This window comes from Mytilus trossulus, chromosome 3, assembly GCF_036588685.1.
Source record: "Mytilus trossulus isolate FHL-02 chromosome 3, PNRI_Mtr1.1.1.hap1, whole genome shotgun sequence".
Lineage (NCBI taxonomy): Eukaryota > Metazoa > Mollusca > Bivalvia > Mytilida > Mytilidae > Mytilus > Mytilus trossulus.
In genome coordinates, this window is record NC_086375.1 from 22,205,935 (window position 1) to 22,223,037 (window position 17,103).

Consider the following 17,103-nt stretch of genomic DNA (forward strand, 5'->3'; position numbering starts at 1 on the left):
TTGTCTTTTGACACATTCCCCATTTCCATTCTCAATTTTATTTTTCTACTTTCATGATATTAACTTGTGTATAAGTATTTAAATTGCTCTGAAATTGTACCACAATATTTAATACCATAAGTTGAAAGTTTGGATTCATGTTGGGGGTTATGGTGCCAAAAGTTTAGGTATCAAGTTAAGGGCAAACAAGGGGCCAAAACCTAGCATTTTTCTTGTTTCCAGACAATTACTCGTGTTTAAGGATATGGATCTTTCTGAAATTGTACTACAAGGTTTCATACTTCAAAGGAATGCTGGGTTTGATTGTGGGGGTTATTTCTCCAAGGGAGTATTCAAAAAGTTTGGGGGTAAAAAAAATTTCAAGGGTTCAACTTGATTATTTTTTTTTTATTTTTCAAACATCTTTTTATTTTTTATTTTCAAGAAATACCTTTGCTGTGTCAACTATTTAATCACAATCCAAATTCAGAGCTGTGTCCATACTTGCCCAAACTGTTCAGGTTTCGACCTCTGCTGTCGTATAACTGAGCTGCGCCCTGCGGAGCATCTGATTAAAAAATACAATTTGTGGACGTCGCATGGCGACTTTTCCATATATTTGACTTTTTCCAGTGAATGCTTCATCTGTTGACAATAGCTGTGAAAGGTTTGTGCAAGTCTACATATAATTAGCTATGTTGAAAGACGTGCTTAATGTCAACTCATAATTAAAAGTGTATTTCGATAAGTTAAAAAAAAAAGAACCTTGAACGATTTTCTCTGTTTTTATTGATAAAAATTTGTGTAATTTGGGTACAACACTTCTTGACTGTGTCTGCTCTTCCCGGTCCACACTATCCATGAGCATATTACATATCTTGAAAAAAAAACCTCAAAATTCTTATTGCGCCCTCCTCCCCCGTCATAGAGATTCTCGTTTATGGGTTAATGGGTTGTAGGATGGGGTGTTATACACCATATTAATTCTTTTCACTTTTCATAGAATGCAAATGGTTATTGAAAATACTAATATCAATATTACAGACCAAAAACAAGAAAATGTGGTTTTCAACTGTTGGATTAAAATATATTAATTCATAGAGAGGGCAAACAATTTAGTGATTTCTACAAGAGCACTTCGATTTTTCTTTCATATGGTTTTATTTGTGCACATTTTTTTTATTGTCAAAATACTAATATCATTGTGATTTTTTCTTTTTTCAATCTTGTATACATCTATTTTATTTTTGTTGTCGACATCATAGCCCAAAAAGGTGAATAAACCAGAAAAGCTATTTAGCCACCATTAACGTACTAGTCCCAAATAAGAGAACTGTCAGTAAGTTTTGGTATTGATGGAAAAGTCTGTATATCTCATTTATAGTTAGACATATAGTACACACGTTTGTCTATAACATATATATTTAATTTATGTTCCTTTTTCTATTTTTGTATCACTGCCGTATACCATATATGCATGCACCTCCTCTTCAATTCACATTTTCTCTCAATATCTACTTTAGACTTTTTTTCCAATATTTTTCGTTAGTTGTATGCATTGAATCAAGTGAGGTCAGTATTTTCTTATATATAAATCTAAAATTTCATGTTTAGAAAAGGAGAGTTGAAAATAATATATATTAAACACCATGGTGTAAAAGTACTATACCTAAGACTACTGTGTTACAGTAGTCTCAGTAGTATACTAACAATAAATTATTCCACGGCAGTTTCAGCATAAAACACGTGAGTCTATCTATTGTTTGAAAGACAATTTCTTGGAGGAGATTATCAAGTTCAGGGACGTACCAGGTGGCGATATAATTTCTTTGATAAATATTCCTTTGATATTAATGTAATATGGCGAATTTCTTAATTTTCTTATTGTGGTCTGTCTATTTTCAAGTACAGCAACATCTAGGAGCAACTACAGCACCTGCATATTGAGTATGATATATCTCTATGCTGATATGGTATGAGTCCCGATAGCATAACGATGATAATTCCATTGATAGAGTATTGTATTGCGCTTCTTGAAAAGCGGACTGACCCTACCGAGGTTATTGAGTAAAGTTGAAATACTTTATTTGTTTTAAAGTTTAAAGGTTGACATTACGACTTGTTTGACCGATAAGGGATATCTATGTCACTATTGGTGACAACGGATATGTTCTATTTGTTCTGGATCTGTTCTATTTGTCTGAATCCAACAGACCTCCTTTCCTCCGCAATGAAGTAAGTCAGTCACCAAACCCGACTTTACATATCGCTGATCGAGTCTCTACTTTTCAAAAATGATTGGGGCCACAATTGGAATTTGAATCGCCGTTTATCCTTCCTTAGCACATAAATTAATTATTTCTCAGTTTTTGGATAAGTTACTCAGATTGTCAATTCTTCAGATTTTTTTTTTTTTTTTTATTAATGATCATTGTTTCGTCTTTTTTTTTTAATTACAATTGTGTTTTATGTTTGTTTTCGACTAATGATCTTTCATTTCCTTGTTTTTCTTTGTTGTTTTAACATTGTGTCGTATCAAGACGCTCCAACTTACCAAGGCCGAGAGAGCAGTGGTACGAATTAAACCGCATGGGACGAAATACGTTATGTGGATTTGGTCGGCACATTGAATGGAATTAGTTTTATTTGATGTTATATAACAACGGAAAAAAGTAATCCTTGCGAGAAAAAAAATCCGTTTAATTTTTTTTTAAAATATCCTTATTTTTTTCCTTTCTCTGCTATGTCTGAATAGTCGAGTGCGCTGTCGAAGAGTCCGCAAATTTTTCACTTCTGTGCCTTACGATTTGTATATTAGAAAGTTAGCAACCACTTCCGCTTTTCATTGGTGTGTTGTCTTTCGACAAAATCTTCGTTTTCATCTGATTGCTGGTTGATTTTGACCATTATGCCAAGCAAGAAAAAGAAATTCAACTCAAGATTTCCACCTGTAAGGTTATTGGGGATAGTAGTTATTTTATGTCCCGAAGGAATCAAGGGTTCCTGTTGAATGCAGGAAGAAAATATGCAAAACTTGCACAAATAAACAAACATTATAAAAACTGTTTTGGTTGGAAGATGAAATGATCATTTGATATCAATTAATCCCAATGACAGAAATGTTAAAAATATTTCAAATTGTCAATAGGCAAATTTAACCCTACAAACTTACACCTGGTTAACTTTTAAAATTAAATGTTCAGACATATTTCACATAACGGTTTTACAATGAATAACCATGGTTTTGCACAAACTTATCTAATAATGTTTGGATAGCAACTCTTTTGTGACTGGACATGTCACTGGTAGGATTTGGGCTCGGTCTGTATAAAGATTAGTATGCATATACATTAATATGAGACAGGTGTTTCCTTAATCCCTTTTTCTAACCTGCTTCAGGTGTGGAAAATGGTGCTGTAAATGTTAGAAGCACCTGTATGAGCTGAGGTAGTTGGCAAAAGTTTTGTTGAATATAGTTATTATTAGACTTTAAAGATCTTGATAAGGGATTTTGAAGGCAGTCAGTTATCATTTAAAAAAAAATCATTTGAGTTTTATATGTTTGTGAGGGTATAGGGATCGTTGGCCCTGATTACATGTTCAGCCTAGGTTCGTTCGCAGTGAGTTTGTTCGCCCTGATAGCCCGTTCGCCCTCTATTCATTTATGATATGTATATGTTAACTCAATGAACGAAATATATATATTAAAATTTATGTATATGTATTAAAAGTTAAATAAAGAGTATTTGCCAAATTTATATTAATTAAATAAAATTGGTCAAAATTTGGTAATTCAATCTCTCTCTGAATATAATCGATACTAGAATACCATGTATTTACATTTATAGAGCTATGTAACTGTTTACAACATATAAATGCTTCAAATAATAAGCATCTCTGTAGCTTAAAACATGCTTTTAGGCCAGGATTTTTTAATTTGTTGGTTTACGGATCCGCCGACCCGATTTGCCGATTCCTAGAATAAAAATAAAATTGACTTTTCATGCTTTTTTATTCCCGCCGACCCAAAGAAATACATTATCCCTGAAAAATACACTTCTTTTTTTATGAAATGAAATGCATGAATCACTAACAAAATTGATAACACTCTCTGTTGTGAAAAAATAAAACTTCCAGTTTACTTTTCTAAAAATAGACAAATCAATTATTACTGACCTTGAAATGCTGTTTATGCAAATGATTTTGCGGAACGAAATCTGTGTTTAAAACCCATTACACAATAAGTTCGTTTCCCTTATTTGTCATCAGTCTGTAAGATGCATAATCTCATAGAAATAGACTTGTCCAAATGTGAACAGGTGGAAAGCACCTTGGAAGTAAAAGTTCTGAATATCAACAAGTCGTAATAGAATTTTCTTGTTTCATGGATAATAAAAAAAAAAATCGTCCATTTGGATTTAAAACGGGAATGCATGACACTAGATTAACCCGATATTCTCGTTTTTTCCGTGGACGAGTCTTTTAATTTTTGACACGTGTGTTGAAACTTATTTTCGCACGACGTTTTTTACATTTTTTTCTTTATCAGTTTTCGTTTTTGAAGATCATTACTCACCAAGTTTCTGGAATTGATTAAGAGCACGCGAATCTGTTTTTCTTGTTTGTGAAAAGACGATTTAATTTCGTCTTTGTCTGTGAACACCCCCTTTTTAGCTCACCTGGCCCGAAGGGCCAAGTGAGCTTTTCTCATCACTTGGCGTCTGGCGTCATCCGTCGTCGTCGTCCGTCGTCGTTAACTTTTACAAAAATCCTCACCTCTGAAACTACTGGGCCAAATTAAACCAAACTTGGCCACAATCATCATTGGGGTATCTAGTTTAAAAAATGTGTGGCGTGACCCGCCAAACCAACCAAGATGGCCGCCATGGCTAAAAATAGAACATAGGGGTAAAATGCAGTTTTTATACGACCGCAAATTTTGAAAAAATTTTCGTCGTATATTGCTATCACGTTGGCGTCGTCGTCGTACTTTTAGTTTTCGCACTCTAACTTTAGTAAAAGTGAATAGAAATCTATGAAATTTTAACACAAGGTTTATGACCACAAAAGGAAGGCTGGTATTGATTTTGGGAGTTTTGGTCCCAACATTTTAGGAATTTTAGGAATTAGGGGCCAAAAAGGGCCCAAATAAGCATTTTCTTGGTTTTCGCACTATAACTTTAGTTTAAGTTAATAGAAATCTATGAAATTTTGACACAAGGTTTATGACCACAAAAGAAAGGTTGGGATTGATTTTGGGAGTTTTGGTTTCAACAGTTTAGGAATTAGGGGCCAAAAAAGGGCCCAAATAAGCATTATTCTTGGTTTTCGCACAATAACTTTAGTTAAAGTAAATAGAAATCAATGAAATTTAAACACAATGTTTATGACCACAAAAGGAAGGTTGGTATTGATTTTGGGAGTTTCGGTCCCAACAGTTTAGGAATTAGGGGCCAAAAAGGGACCCAAATAAGCATTTTTCTTGGTTTTCGCACCATAGCGTTAGTATAAGTAAATAGAAATCTATGAAATTTAAACACAAGGTTTATGACTATAAAAGGAAGGTTGGTATTGATTTTGAGAGTTTTGGTCCCAACAGTTAAGGAAAAAGGGGCCCAAAGGGTCCAAAATTAAACTTTGTTTGATTTCATCAAAATTGAATAATTGGGGTTCTTTAATATGCTGAATCTAACTGTGTATGTAGATTATTAATTTTTGGTCCCGTTTTCAAATTGGTCTACATTAAGGTCCAAAGGGTCCAAAATTAAACTTAGTTTGATTTTAACAAAAATTGAAACCTTGGGGTTCTTTGATATGCTGAATCTAAAAATGTACTTAGATTTTTGATTATTGGCCCAGTTTTCAAGTTGGCCCAAATCGAGGTCCAAAATTAAACATTGTTTGATTTCATCAAAAATTGAATAATTGGGGTTCTTTGATATGCCAAATCTTACTGTGTATGTAGATTCTTCATTTTTGGTCCAGTTTTAAAATTGGTCTAAATTAAAGTGCAAAGGGTCCAAAATTAAACTAAGTTTGATTTTAACAAAAATTAAATTCTTGGGCCTCTTTGATATGCTGAATCTAAACATGTACTTAGATTTTTGATTATGGGCCCAGTTTTCAAGTTGGTCCAAATCAGGATCTAAAATTATTATATTAAGTATTGTGCAATAGCAAGTCTTTTCAATTGCACAGTATTGTGCAATGGCAAGAAATATCTAATTTCACAATATTGTGAAATAGCAATTTTTTTTTTAATTAAGAGTTATCTTTCTTTGTCCAGTATAGTAAGCAAGAAATATCTGCAAGAATTTTTTTTAATTGGATTATCTTTCTTTGTCCAGAATCAACTTAAATCTTTGTTATATACAATATACAATGTATATTCACTTTTTACTACCAACTGATAAATTTAAATAATCTTTACCATTCAGTGATAACAAGCAGTTTTTTTACATCTTAATATTTTATGATGTATTTAAATGAGTAGTAATTGTTGCAAACTCCATTAGAATATTTTAATTGAAATAAGTTTTGGAATAAGGGAAAGGGGGATGTGATTAAAAAATTGGGTTCAATTTTTCTCATTTGAATTTTCATAAATAAAAAGAAAATTTCTTCAAACATTTTTTTGAGAGGATTAATATTCAACAGCATAGTGAATTGCTCTAAGAGAAAACAAAAATTTTAAGTTCATTAGAATACATTCATTCTGTGTCAGAAACCTATGCTGTGTCAACTATTTAATCACAATCCAAATTTAGAGCGGAATCCAGCTTGAATGTTGTGTCCATACTTGCCCCAACCGTTCAGGGTTCAACCTCTGCGGTCGTATAAAGCTACGCCCTGCGGAGCATCTGGTTGGCTTTTAACTCAAAAACCAAAGCATTTAGAGCAAATCTGACATGTGGTAAAATTGTTAATCAGGTCTAGATCTATCTGCCCTGAAATTTTCAGATGAATCGGACAACCCGTTGTTGGGTTGCTGCCCCTGAATTGGTAATTTTAGGGAAATTTTGCTGTTATTGGTTATTATCTTGAATATTATTTTAGATAGAGATAAACTGTAAACAGCAATGATGTTCAGCAAAGTAAGATTTACAAATAAGTCAACATGACCAAAATGGTCAGTTGACCCCTTTAGGAGTTATTACCCTTTAAAGTCAATGTTTAACCATTTTTCGTAAATTTTAAATATCTTTTACAAAAATCTTCTCCTCTGAAACTGCTGGGCCAAATTAATCCAAACTTAAAATAGAACATAGGGGTGAAATGCAGCTTTTGGCTTATAACTCAAAAACCAAAGCATTTAGAGCAAATCTGACGGGGGTAAATTTTTTATCAGGTCAAGATCTATCTGCCCTGAAATTTTCAGATGAATCAGAGAACCCGTTGTTGGGTTGCTGTCCCTGAATTGGTAATTTTAAGGAAATTTTGCTGTTTTTGGTTATTATCTTGAATATTATGATAGATAGAGATAAACTGTAAACAGCAATAATGTTCAGCAAAGTAAGATTTACAAATAAGTCAACATGTATGATGACCAAAATGGTCAATTGACCCCCTAAGGAGTTATTGTCCTTTATAGTCAATTTTAAACAATTTTCATAAAATTTGTTAATTTTTACTACCGGTAACATTTTCCACAGAAACTACTGGGCCAAGTTCATTATAGATAGTGATAATTGTAAGCAGCAAGAATGTTCAGTTAAGTAAGATGTACAAACATATCACCATCACCAAAACACAATTTTGTCATGAATCCATCTGCTTGCTTTGTTTAATATTCACATAGACCAAGGTGAGCGACACAGGCTCTTTAGAGCCTCTAGTTTACGGCATATCATAAGACAATGTCATGGGAGCAAGAATATTTCATCAAACTAAAATTTGAAATGATGACAAAATAGCATAAAAAAACATTTTGTTAGAAAGGTGAAATGTATATATTTATTTTGCATTTTTTTTCTGTCTTGAAAGTTATTTTTTTTTTCTTTTTTTTTCCCGACCGACCCGACTTTTTCATGGGGAAAATCCGTAAACCAAAAAATAAAAAAAACGTGGCCTTAAAGATTTGTTGTATAATTCATCTTTACACTGCTTAAAAATACCACTAGATTTAAATGTGATTCCAAGATATCTATATAATTTTGCACTTTCAATCTCTTTACCTTTAAAATGTAAACAGCATTTAAAAAATTCTCCTGGCTTGTTAAAAATTATAGTATAGCAGCTAGCTTTAGACAAGTTAACATGATACATCGTAAATATTCAGCAAAATTGTAGACTGACTTCAACACATTCAATTATAATTATTATATACACACAACGCAACACTATACTGAAAAATAAAATCAGGGCGAATGGACTCGGGGCAAACAGAAACTAGGGCGAACCAGAATCAGGGCGGACGGACCCGGATTCATTTGTGAGTGAATTGGTATACCATTGTATATGTAAATGCTCTTTTGTTCCGATGTTGAAAAGTTTTGGGTGAAAGAACTAACTAGCCGAAAAGGTCCGGAGGAACTCATTGACTAGTTACTTTGTTCTTCCTCTGGTTGAAAGGTTCCACAGGAACAAAGTGACTAGTTGAAAAGTTCCAACATGTCCAACGGGACATATTTATAAACTAGTTAGAATTATATTTGAACCTTTCAAGGGAGAACTAAGATACTGATTACAAAAGTCAAAAGGAACTTATTAACTAGTCACAAAGTTCCTCTTTGGCAAATTAGTGAAAACCAGAACTAACAAATTAGCCCAAAAGTTCCAACAGAACTTATCAAATGCAACCAGGCACAAAGATCCATTTGAAGAATTGATACAAAGTAAAATAACGGAATGATTTCTAATTTTAATGTTAATTGATATTTTTAAGAGGAACCCACATGAGGAGGGGGTATTTTCCCCTCTCTTGAGGGTACTATGAATACCAAATTTGCATGGTAATGCAACTTATTTCGTTTTATGTGAGCTATGAGATACAACTTATATTTTGTTGTTTAGCCAGAACTATTAACTAGCTACATTGTTCCGGAACTTTTCAACTAGCTACATTGTTCAGGAACTTTTCAACTAGCTACTTTTTTCCGGAATTTTTTCGACTGCACTCAGAATAAAACAACTAGTTGGAAAGTAACATCGGAACGAAATAACTAGTTGAAAAGTTCGGCTGGAACAAAGTAACTGACGGAACATAGTGGCTGTTACATATATACACCAATAAATTCCTTTCAAAAGGCATTTATTGCTATAATATATTTCACCAATTTTGTTAAATTTACATATCAAATGAAATTTAAGCATGATTTTTTACAGGCAAGAATCAAGAAGATCATGCAAACAGATGAAGAAGTAGGAAAGGTTGCAGCTGCTGTCCCTGTTATTATTTGTATCCATATTTTGAAGAATGGTTCAATGACTTTTAAATTCATACTTATAATTGCTCCATACCAGGACTTCACCTGGTCCACCTAGCAATTATGAGCTTTAACCAATACTGGTACATTAATATATCATTTGACCCTATGAACAGTTTAAAAATTAATATAAAGATGCATTATCATGATTATGGGATTTACAATTGTAATTGTAAAAAAAGTCAGAACTTTCTACTATTAAAGGTGTAATTTTATGAACTTGTTAAGAAATTACAATCTTTCACAAATTTCAGAAATCATTTTCTTTCACCGTGATTTTTGATACTGTCTTATACTATTTTTTGCTGAAGATATTACCTTTATTTCATGTTTTGGTCTTTGGTCATTTGGTCATGTTGGTGATTTCATCATGCTTATAGAAAGTTCTATTTAAGTAATACATTAAGTAAATCTAGCAGACTTTAATCTATAGAAAGGAGGGACAGGTTCGCTTTAATAAGTATACATTTATGAAACAAAATCCAAGTACCTGTTTAGTTTACAGTAGACCTTAACACAACCTAGCTAGAGCTCTTGAAAAATTCATTGAAACATTAATTGTGAAAACAGGGGAGACAACTTCCAACAAGAATGCCAAGACATTGACAGCAACTCATATGTAAGTACATTATGTATCAACTCAGTAAACCTTATTACTTTAGACATGTAAGAGAGAACACACACTGGAAGATAATTAGAAAGCCTAATAAATGAGCAGGTACCATATTTTGATCTGCCTTTAGTGTGGGAGGTTGTTTGTTTCAAAAGCTAGTTGGCTCAAACCAATGACTTGAACTTTGGTAACTTTGGTATTTACTGTTACCCAGTTGAGCATACAGCATTTAGGAGTAAAAGAAAATGTTGTGAGTGAGAATAATACATGTATATCTGAGTAGAGGGATACATTTCCCTGTGGACTTAAGACTTTGTGAGCAAATCAGCATGCCAGTCTAGTACAAAGCAGGATGTACCATACATTATACCTCATTAGCATGTTATTGTTCTAATTATGCATTTGATAATTGCCACTTGACATTGCTCATCATTCAAGATTGATGTATCATAAATATGATTGTAAATGCTGTTTAAATCTTAACCCTTACCATGCGGTGACCGTCTTTTGACGGGCGGACCCTAATAACCGTTATTTGGCTCCAATGGCGTTCCATACTTTTAGAAGTCCACTTTATGATACTTATTTTAAAATTTATGTATGTCCCGTCAACCTGAGGCTATCCATATTCACGTTTCTCATGTATAAGTAGCATTTTGAGCACAAATACGGACTTTGAAAATTGAAATTGGCTAAAACTCGGTTTTCTGGAGGGGTAGGCTTCACATATGTATCTTACACAAGAAGTTCAGAGGCATAAAACTGGCAAAGATAGTGCAAACCCACGGCCATATAACTACTGATCATTATTATTAATGAAATATGCATAGGAAACAACTACTTCCGGTTTTGGGTCCATTCGAAGTAAAAAATCGGCAAAAATCGTGAAATTCGGTATTTTGGGTCCAAATAACCTTCTGTAGACTGATGAATCAAGATCAGATTCACTCCGATCTAACAACTGTTGGGGTCAATTTGTTCACTAGGGTCCACTCTACACGCAGGCTACAGTTGGATACCTGAACCAGCAACCCTGGGTCTTCTGGGTCAAGAGAAGGGGTGAAAAATCGGCAAAATTGACGCTTTTTGCACCTGATGACCCTCTTTGGGGCAAATTTCCGCCAAAAAAAACAGGGCTAAGCTCATTTGCATATAATTTGCATATTTTTGCAAATAAACGAAAATTAGACATTTTCTAAAAACAATTCCGCATGGTAAGGGTTAAGCAGTTTTAACATGAGGAAATACATTTTCCTTTCATTTAAATTCAAGTTGTATCTACACACGTATATTAGTATTTGATAAGGTAGGTCTCCTGACTCTTGCACATATCATAAAATTGAATTTTAGAATAGCGCTTCAGTGCTAAATATTATTCAGAGATAAACGTGAACAAATTTGAAAATTAAAACATTTTTGAAATTGAAAAAAGTGTTTTAATAATTTATATTGTATTTAATCTTTAAATGTTGATTGATGAGTGTTAAATAAAGTGTCAATGAATATTGGCTATACATGTATAACCATTAATAATACTGTAAATTCAGAAATTAATGTGTTCATTATGAAATTTTTGAAGAATGGACTAAAACGTGAGATAAATTATTATGATTTCAGTAAATGTTGTATTAAAATTATGAAATCAAAGTTCAAAATGCAAGTTTTATTTTTTAACCCATTTTTTTTTTTAGAATTAACAATAATCTATAATATAAATACATATTATAGAAAAACGAAGGATATGGGGTATATAAATCATAACACAAAATCAGTAGATTTACTTGACATTGTTTATTTAATATTTGTAGTAAGCAAACGATTGTGTCGGAGAAAAAGTTTGACTTTTTAAGAGACCTTGTATCCACTGTACCTGATCACCAAGCAGAAGACGAAGGTGAAAGTTCAAATCATGGTGAAACAAAGAAACAAAAAAGGTGTGGTCACTTATAGAATTTGAAAAAAAAGCTTTTCACAAATAAACATTGTGATGCTCAAAGAAAAGAATAATATCAATGTTCCTATATTTCATGTATTAAGAAAGGTTAGGTCTGTAAAACAAAAAAAAAACTTCTATCTCTTTTATGTAAAATAATAGTTATAGTGTAAACTTTTTATTAAAATGATAAATTATTTTTATACATTGAACCTAACATTTATTATCTTTTATTTCTAAAAATTGAACTAATGAGTTTATATTATGGGAATAAGATAGCCAACAAAGTTTTTAAGGAAAAATCAAAATTCTGAATTTCAGAAATGAATCTCTTAAGAGCAATATTCTTAAAATGGGTTTTGATATAGTTGTTCGAATATTCACATATATATATAGAAAAAACACATAAATATTATTTATCTATTGTTACTAAAATGCACAATTAATGAATATATATGAACATATGCATGAAACATGTGTTTATGACAGTTTATGTTATGTAAAACAAATTCTTTGAATTCAAATTTGGTAATTTGCACATAAAATGCAACAGCAGGTATGCAAATATATACATTTTTTTGCATAGTTATTGATTGAAGATCAAGTTAGTAAAAAGTAAATCAGTTATTTCTTCCTTTGGTTACATAAAAGGTACAAGTTTTATTGTTCGTTACTTTACTAGTTAAAAAATACACAAAACTCCATAACTTAAATCAATCACAATTTAAGGTGAAGTATTTGTGAAATTAGTGGCCATTTCACACAAAGAAACCCCCAAAAATTCTCTTTTGATTCATGAACAGTTCAAAGTAACTTACAAACTAATATAGTAAAAAACTATAACATGTATATTGGAAGAACTAAAAAAAATTAATATGTAACAGGAACTTCTATAAAATACGAGAATAATTTGGAAATTATTTTCATTTGCCATGTTTGCAGTATCACAAAAGGGGGAAGTAATTAAAAAACCTTGCCATATACAACCATCTCAATATAGGATTGAAAATAAAATCAACCTATGATATAACTAATCATAGAGGCTCTGAGCTACCACGAAACACTTATAATTTTTAATTTAGTAATGTTGCAATTTGTTCCTCTTAATCAAAATTAGGCCAAGAAAACAAAGAGAAAAATCAGAAAAATCAGAAAAAAGAAGAGGCAGAAAGAAAAAGTCATCAGAAAGTTCTGAGGTATGCAATAAAATTTGAAAGATTTTGACATTTAATCCATTGCTTGGTCATTTAGAAGGCATAAATACTTTAAATTTCTCAAAGAGGGATCAAGGTCACAACACACCAAAGGAAACAAAAATGTTTTTTTTATCTATAGAGACACACTTATCTTTGTGCTTGGCTTTCTTGACCCATAAGTATTTTTAATGTCAATGTTTGACGTCAAAGATCAAGGTTACATTATGACGCAAGATTAAAAAATTGATGGCATTATGTGCTCTATAAGCTAGAGGCTCTAATGTTGCTTTCAATCGTAATTGTACATTGCTTGGACTTACTTTATTTCAAGAATAAAATTATCTGAAAGCATTTTGGAAACTTTATTTCAAGAATAAAATTATCTGAAAGCATTTTGGAAAATGCTCCACTCTAATTATGTGACTGAGAGTAAGTCTGGTTTGCTTTTAGAGCTTTAGTTTAAATCTTTGTGAAAAAAATCTTAGGAAAAGGTACATTTTTAGGCTTATTTGGCCTTACATATTTACAGAAAAAAATTATTGTATGAAACCATTGTTCATTAGAATAAGATATCAGGCATTTGAAAATGTGAATATATGCCAATCCTTGGTAACACAATTTAAATGTGAGATATTTAGAAATTATAGGCTATATTTTAGAACTATTTTACCTATTCTATCTGCTGTACAGATACAACTGGCAATAGGGTCATAAGTTAATGAAATTTTACTTGAACAAAAAGGAGAGAAAAAAAGAAGGATTAAATTTTCAAAAAATCTTTACAATCGATTTATATAGTATAGAAAGTACTGATGATCAAGTGATACCTATAGCAGGGGCAGATCCAGCCATTTGAAAAGGGAGGGGGGGGGGGTTCCCAACCAAGGACAAAGGGGGGTTTCAACTATATGTCCCCATTCAAATGCATTGATCATCCAAAAAAAAGGGGGGGGGGGGTGGTTCCAACCCCCAGAACCCTCCCCTTTGATCCGCCATTGTATAGGCCATGAGCTGAAAGTCTGCAGGCCCCCATGTATATATTATTTATATCTATAGTCTGACTCTCAATAGTGAGTAATTTTCAATGATTTATTTTACTGATGCATGTTACAGGAGGAAAATAATCACAATACAAACAATGGAGATGATAATCCAGTCAATGAAGATCCAGCAGAAGATGAGGATGACGACGAAGATACTGAAACAGATGAAGATGATCACTCGTCAGAATCACATCCAGCCGAACCTATCTCATACGATCAAAGTTTTAATGCGTCATTGCCAAGTAGTGCAGGATTAGCTCAAAAATCAAGTTTTTCACCACCCATTAGTCATAGTTCATCAACATTTATTCCCCCTTTTGTTAATAAGATGCCATCAGTAAGCCACATGATGCCATCAAATCCATTTGTACCATTGATGCCACCATTCCCAAACTCAGGGATGCCACCAGTCATAATAGATGAATCGTAAGTTTTTTGTAGATTTCCTCAGGATAATTAGAAATTTACATTTTTCATTTACAAAAAATGTACACATGCAGTTATTTAACAGTGATTTTCACCTGGAAAAACATTCAAAGAAATTCATAAAGAAAAAGTTCAATACAAGCAAAAATGTATTTATTAAAAGGATGAGAAGATTTGGTATGTTTGCCAATGAGACAACTATCCATAAGCGTTCAATTGAAGTGGTAGTAAGCATTTATAGGCCACCTTTAGGCCTTCAACAAGAAGAAAAAAACATTCCCCAACATGAAAAATGTAAAAACAATTCAAATGAGACCAATAGCAAAATTCATAAAAAAACAAGTTGACATCAGATATATATTTTTACATTGATTAAATTGACAATAATTTGTTTATTTTCAGAAATCAGCCCTTAGATTTATGCACAACTTCATCATCATCAAAGATTAGTAGTGTGGTAAAAACCAGCATTTGTACAGCCGTGTCACAGAACTCTGAGGAAGATGATGATTATGATACATAATGTGTTATCAATTATAGATATTTTAGTCGTTGATTGTTTTGTTACAAGCTAGGCCAACATATTTTATTTATAGGTTTTCATAAATGTGATAATTTTAGATCCACCTCAATTTAAGAATTAGGAAATGTTTCATTTTGATTCTTCCCTGTGCATCTAATCTTTTTGACAGATTATTATCATGATTATGATATTGGAATTTTTTATACTTAAAATGTTTTTTTCAAAGCAGTTTTTGTTTTCGTCTTTTACTCTTATTTATGCTTCCTACCTAACTTTTTTGGACAAATAATCTAAACCTACAAATTTGAAATGTTGGCCTTTAGGAAGGTCATCAGCAATAATATTGTTATCACAATTTTATTTTGTGAGTAGATGTGAAAATTTGTCTTAGATCTGTATAAATGCAAGTGCTAGCAGTGAGTCAAAGTTTTGTCTGTTTTTTGTAAGCAGTTATGTTTCTGTTGTATGAACTTCTCTTATTCATATTTTATTCAAATCTATAGAAGACATGCTTTCAGACAAAATCTATTAAAAAATATTTTGGGGTTACTGATTTTACGTGTTGAGATACGAAATACTAGATTTTAACCTTTTAGTATTATATTGATACATAACAAGTAACTGCATACCAATTTAAAAAGCTAATAATTGTAGCAGTTATTTTTAATATAAGTGCCATATTATATAGCTATAATGTCACATGTTTTTCCAGCCTTGCTTTTTGAAAGAATTAATTTAACAATCAACAAGTTTAAACAAAATTTGACACAAAACAACCTTAATTTTAATCTTGAAATAAATAGAGTCAAAGCAATTTTCAATGAAAACTTAACGTACACATGATCTTGCCTGCAAGTTTTAATTGTGTTTAAATCTTGTAATTATCCAAATATACTGATAAAATTGCATTGCATAAAATTGCTGTTTAATAGGATTGTAATACTGAACATATAATGAGTTACACATTTGTGCTTGAATTTAATTTTTTTGGACCAGTTAAAGATTTTTTATAATATTTAGAATTACTTTTGGGTCAAAGTGTACAATTCCTTTTACTTTTGTTTAAAATAATTTTTCAATACTCATTTCATAACATTGTAATTACCGGTAGTCAGAATATGTGCATATTATTGTATATTTCAATGTATAACAAATTGCTCAGATAATGAAATTGTATAGTAGTTGTAAAATTTCAAGCATTGTTTAGCTTTGAAGTTTGAACTCTATAAATGAATTTGTGCAAATGTCCTTTATATTTCACTTCATACTGTTAGAGTATATGACTATGATCCATAAATAAGTTTGATACTTTAAGAAAACTACTAAAAGGAGAGATTTTCTTGTAATATTACTATAACTGAAGTACTGAATAAAGCAATTAACTTCTAGTTATCTTACTTAAAGAAAACTGTTGAATGAAGAGATATTCTGGTAGCTTGAACTCAGTATAAGTGTTAGTTCAAAATCAACGATGTATTTATTTGTTTGCTTGATATAAAATAATTTTCCTTCAAACAATTTTTATTTTCAATAATGTAATACAAATTTCTGTTCATTCATCATGCATTTAAAACAGTTGTATTTAGTTTTATTAATTCTTGATAAAGCACATGTTGTTTGCATTGTTCATTTCATAATATTATACTCAGAATTTTTCATTTTTCAATATTGAAAATGGATAAATATTATAATCAATGGGATATTGTGGTTGTACTATATTTCTTGTTGGGTCTAGCTTTATTTTAAGCTACTTATTGGCAGTAGGCAAGGACACATTTTCATATCGCTTCATCTTAAAAAGGGCTTATATTGCCATGTTGTACTTAAAGTTTCAAAACTTAGAACATTTCATTTAAAAATGAATCATTAATGCTTAGAATTATAATTATAAAACCATTTATTGTAATTCATAAAATCTTATCAAACTCTCATGAAAATGCAAGACATAAAAATCTATGACACCCA

At 31.6% G+C, this 17,103-nt stretch overlaps 1 protein-coding gene across 1 annotated transcript; it reads left to right on the forward strand.

The window, feature by feature from the left end:
* Positions 1-2,810: 2,810 nt before the first annotated feature.
* Positions 2,811-15,649, forward strand: LOC134710509 (dr1-associated corepressor-like). Its single transcript, XM_063570879.1, has 7 exons — positions 2,811-2,929; positions 9,304-9,376; positions 9,930-10,023; positions 11,826-11,951; positions 13,068-13,146; positions 14,260-14,615; positions 15,018-15,649. The coding sequence occupies exons 1-7, from the start codon at positions 2,888-2,890 to the stop codon at positions 15,136-15,138; spliced, it is 891 nt and encodes a 296-aa protein (XP_063426949.1). The 5' UTR covers positions 2,811-2,887; the 3' UTR covers positions 15,139-15,649.
* The last annotated feature ends 1,454 nt before the right edge of the window (positions 15,650-17,103 follow it).

Coding starts and splice junctions, on each gene's coding strand:
- LOC134710509 (XM_063570879.1), top strand. CDS start 2,888: ATGCCAAGCAAGAAAAAGAAATTCAACTCAAGATTTCCACCT. Junction 2,930..9,303: donor TCAACTCAAGATTTCCACCT/GTAAGGTTATTG, acceptor GATTTTTTACAG/GCAAGAATCAAGAAGATCAT. Junction 14,616..15,017: donor CCAGTCATAATAGATGAATC/GTAAGTTTTTTG, acceptor GTTTATTTTCAG/AAATCAGCCCTTAGATTTAT.